The sequence below is a fragment of the Asparagus officinalis genome, chromosome 4 (assembly GCF_001876935.1).
Source record: "Asparagus officinalis chromosome 4, Aspof.V1, whole genome shotgun sequence".
Classification (NCBI taxonomy): domain Eukaryota; kingdom Viridiplantae; phylum Streptophyta; class Magnoliopsida; order Asparagales; family Asparagaceae; genus Asparagus; species Asparagus officinalis.
In genome coordinates, this window is record NC_033797.1 from 68843739 (window position 1) to 68846781 (window position 3043).

Consider the following 3043-nt stretch of genomic DNA (forward strand, 5'->3'; position numbering starts at 1 on the left):
CAAGAGGCACTGTATCCTCTTCATCCTCTTCGTCTCCACTGAGAACGTCTACCGTCATCCGATTAGGATAGGTCATGACGACTCTCTCTCCCCATTTTTTCGGAGCAACTTGTGGTTGGGCCGAAGCGACGGAATGTCTTACAAGTCCCCTTTCAAAGAAAGAATCAGGGAGACCAGCTCTTTCATCAGAACTCGAGCCAGTCTCACCCGCCTCTTCAGAAGTCTCCGTTTCCTCACTATCAAATTCCTCTTCACTACCAGCTGGAAGAACCGGTTCCTTTCCTTTTCTCGAGGATTCAGCAGCCTCTTTTCCTCGAGTCGACACCATAGCCTCATGAGTCGCCTCTGTCGCTTGCTGCGGAGCTGCCTCTTCCTCTGAGTCCGATACTCTCCCACGTCGAGTGACGATATTAGCGGCAATCAACCACTTACAAAAGAGGAAGGTCATCCGTAGAGGCGCTCTAAAGGGAGATCGAATTTAACATTTGTGCAGCCGGCAATACTCCAAAACCAAGCTCTCGCCCCGTCAATAAGTCCACCTCGAAAGCTAAGGTGACGATTCGGGTTGCCGATATAAATTTGGTCATAGCCGAATTGACGGGCAAATCGACATGGAAGATAGGGCTCAATGTGGCAAACGTCCCTTACCCTGAACAACAGATATCCAGGTCGGATATTCATCAGCCATCTGAAACATCCGACATCTAGAACAGTACGGTTCTGCCTCGGGTCTTCAGCATCCAATAAAGTTGTGTTGTAAGTGCCGGAGAACCGAGGGAAGCAAGGGAAGAATTTCCAACACTTATGAATTTTGAACTGCCTCGTTATGTCCGGCCATCGATGGTTGATCCATTTGCAACCCTCAAGGGTCTGTAAAAGAGGAAGACTAGGATCCACCGTCTCAGGAGCTTCCATTAAATCTGGCCGGTGCAGAACCAACCATGTCATCAAATAAGTGTAGGGTAATTCTAGTTTCGGAACAGATATACTGGCAGAGGGTTTCTTTTTCTCTTGCGTGAATGCGGAAACTAACTGCCGTAACCCACTGTGAATAGCCGCCACCATAGCAGGAAGCAAGGATAATCTGCGACCTGTGGCTAACTGGACGGCTGGATACAACACTTCCATTGGCATAGCGTCGGATGACTGGTGAGGAACTACACATCTCTTCAACCATATGGCCAGAAAGCCAGCCAGCAGAGTAGTGGGGCGAATCGGAACACTAGCTTGCCACAGATAAGGGCGGAATTTAGTTCCGTGCGAAAACCCATCTTCTGAATGAGAAGTGTAAGATTGTGCGTTTGTTTTCTCCAACAGCCGATTGATGTCACCCGGGCTCAAAGGAGATAATCCACATACCTCTCCCGATCGATCCTCCAGGTTCTTGAATAGATAATCGGCGAATTGCTTTAAGCTGACCTGGGGAGATTTCTTCCTAGCTTTGGTTTCCATCTCAGCCATAGCTATATGATAATGACAAGTCAGCTCCCATAAAGTCTCGTGGGTCACAGATGACCGATCCTTCATCTTATTAAGCTGACTGGTGGTTGGGAAGAACTCTTGATATGGAACATCGCCTATGGGCAAGCCAGACACCTTCATCATTTCGTGCAATGGTAACCCGAGCTCCCCGTTCTTGGTGAAGAACGTATTAGTGTCAGGATTATAGATCTCGAACAAACGGAGGAAATGACCTACACTAATTTGCAGACCATGCATGCTGGCACGGATCGGGACTTCCAACCCTAGTTCTGCTAACTCTCGCCCCCAACGGTTCAACACATATCGAGTCATTCTGGTCCACCACCATTTATCCCCATAATAATGGACCCATCCATAACATCTGAAACTCTCGTGGGGTAATTTCTTCTTCATTGCAGCCAAACGATTCTTCACAGTGTTGGCCTGCGCTGTTTTTTCATTCTGAGGTATATTGTCTTGGCCTAAGACACCTGGATGAAGCCCTCGTATAGAAGCTCTTTCACTGGAACCTGGAGTAGCCTCTTTCCCGATGAAACCACAATGAATACGTTCGTGGTTTTCTGTTAATCTCCAGAACATTTCACGTCCAACCGATAAGTTCCTGAACTTTAACAGTGAATGCTCTCGAGGGATAAAAGGCAAGTACAGGAATGACGAACCATCCTCGTGTAACCACATAAAAGGCAAGTACAGAAATGACGAACCATCCTCGTGTAACCACTGCGCAGGCTTGCAGAAAACAATCGCCGGATCCTTTATGGAGTCACCAAATAAGAAGTCTGGTTTCCTTATACATTGGTTTGAGTCCTGCTCCGAAATTAAGGTTGCGTCAGTGATTAATCGTCGTAGGATACGATAGCTCCCTCTGACTTGAACTGAGGAGCAGACTCGATTAACGGTATCCCCTCATAATAAGAATGAGTGACACTACTCTGGCCCGTAACTGCATCGACGGTGAAGATTGTGGCAGGAAAATGGACTGATACAGGAGATACACATAAGCTGTGTAAGTATAGTCCTAAAATTTTAGAGAAAACGGTATATCTTACTCCATAAGATATAGTCGCTATCTCATAACAGGTGTGACGATTTTCCATCTACCATATGTATAAAGGAGATATGCGTTACTATGCACGGACATTATAACGGCATATCAAAACCTTTCAACACACGTGGGATGATATGAAATCGCCCCTGTGTATTATGAAGTGTGTTTTGTCCAAGCAAAACAAACACTTTTAAGCGTCGATCCCCTCAAAGGAGGATACCGGCTCTTCTCGAGGGTATCTCAAAGGATACAAACGAGGATCTGCATGCAAATACAGGTACATATATATGAAATTGACGAAATACAGTATTTAAATTCGTGAAAGGGTGAAAGAAACGTACCCCCATGCGAAGCGGCAACAGGAGCAGCCTCTTCAGGGGACTGAGCAGTCGAACGGCCTCGGGAACCTCTGGATCGACGCGGCGACATGATGAGTGCGCAAACTACATTGAAACCCAATAAGAAAATTAGGGTTTCGAGCTCAGAATCAACAAGGATAACACTCAAATACAT

At 46.4% G+C, this 3043-nt stretch overlaps 1 protein-coding gene across 1 annotated transcript in view; it reads right to left on the reverse strand.

The window, feature by feature from the left end:
• Window positions 1-3043, reverse strand: part of LOC109838876 (AP-4 complex subunit epsilon) — a 49200-nt gene extending 46157 nt beyond the window's left edge. Inside the window, 4 exon segments of the mRNA XM_020407306.1 lie at window positions 143-427; window positions 649-2289; window positions 2337-2500; window positions 2872-3043. Coding sequence (XP_020262895.1) covers window positions 143-427; window positions 649-2289; window positions 2337-2500; window positions 2872-3043 — 2262 coding nt within the window.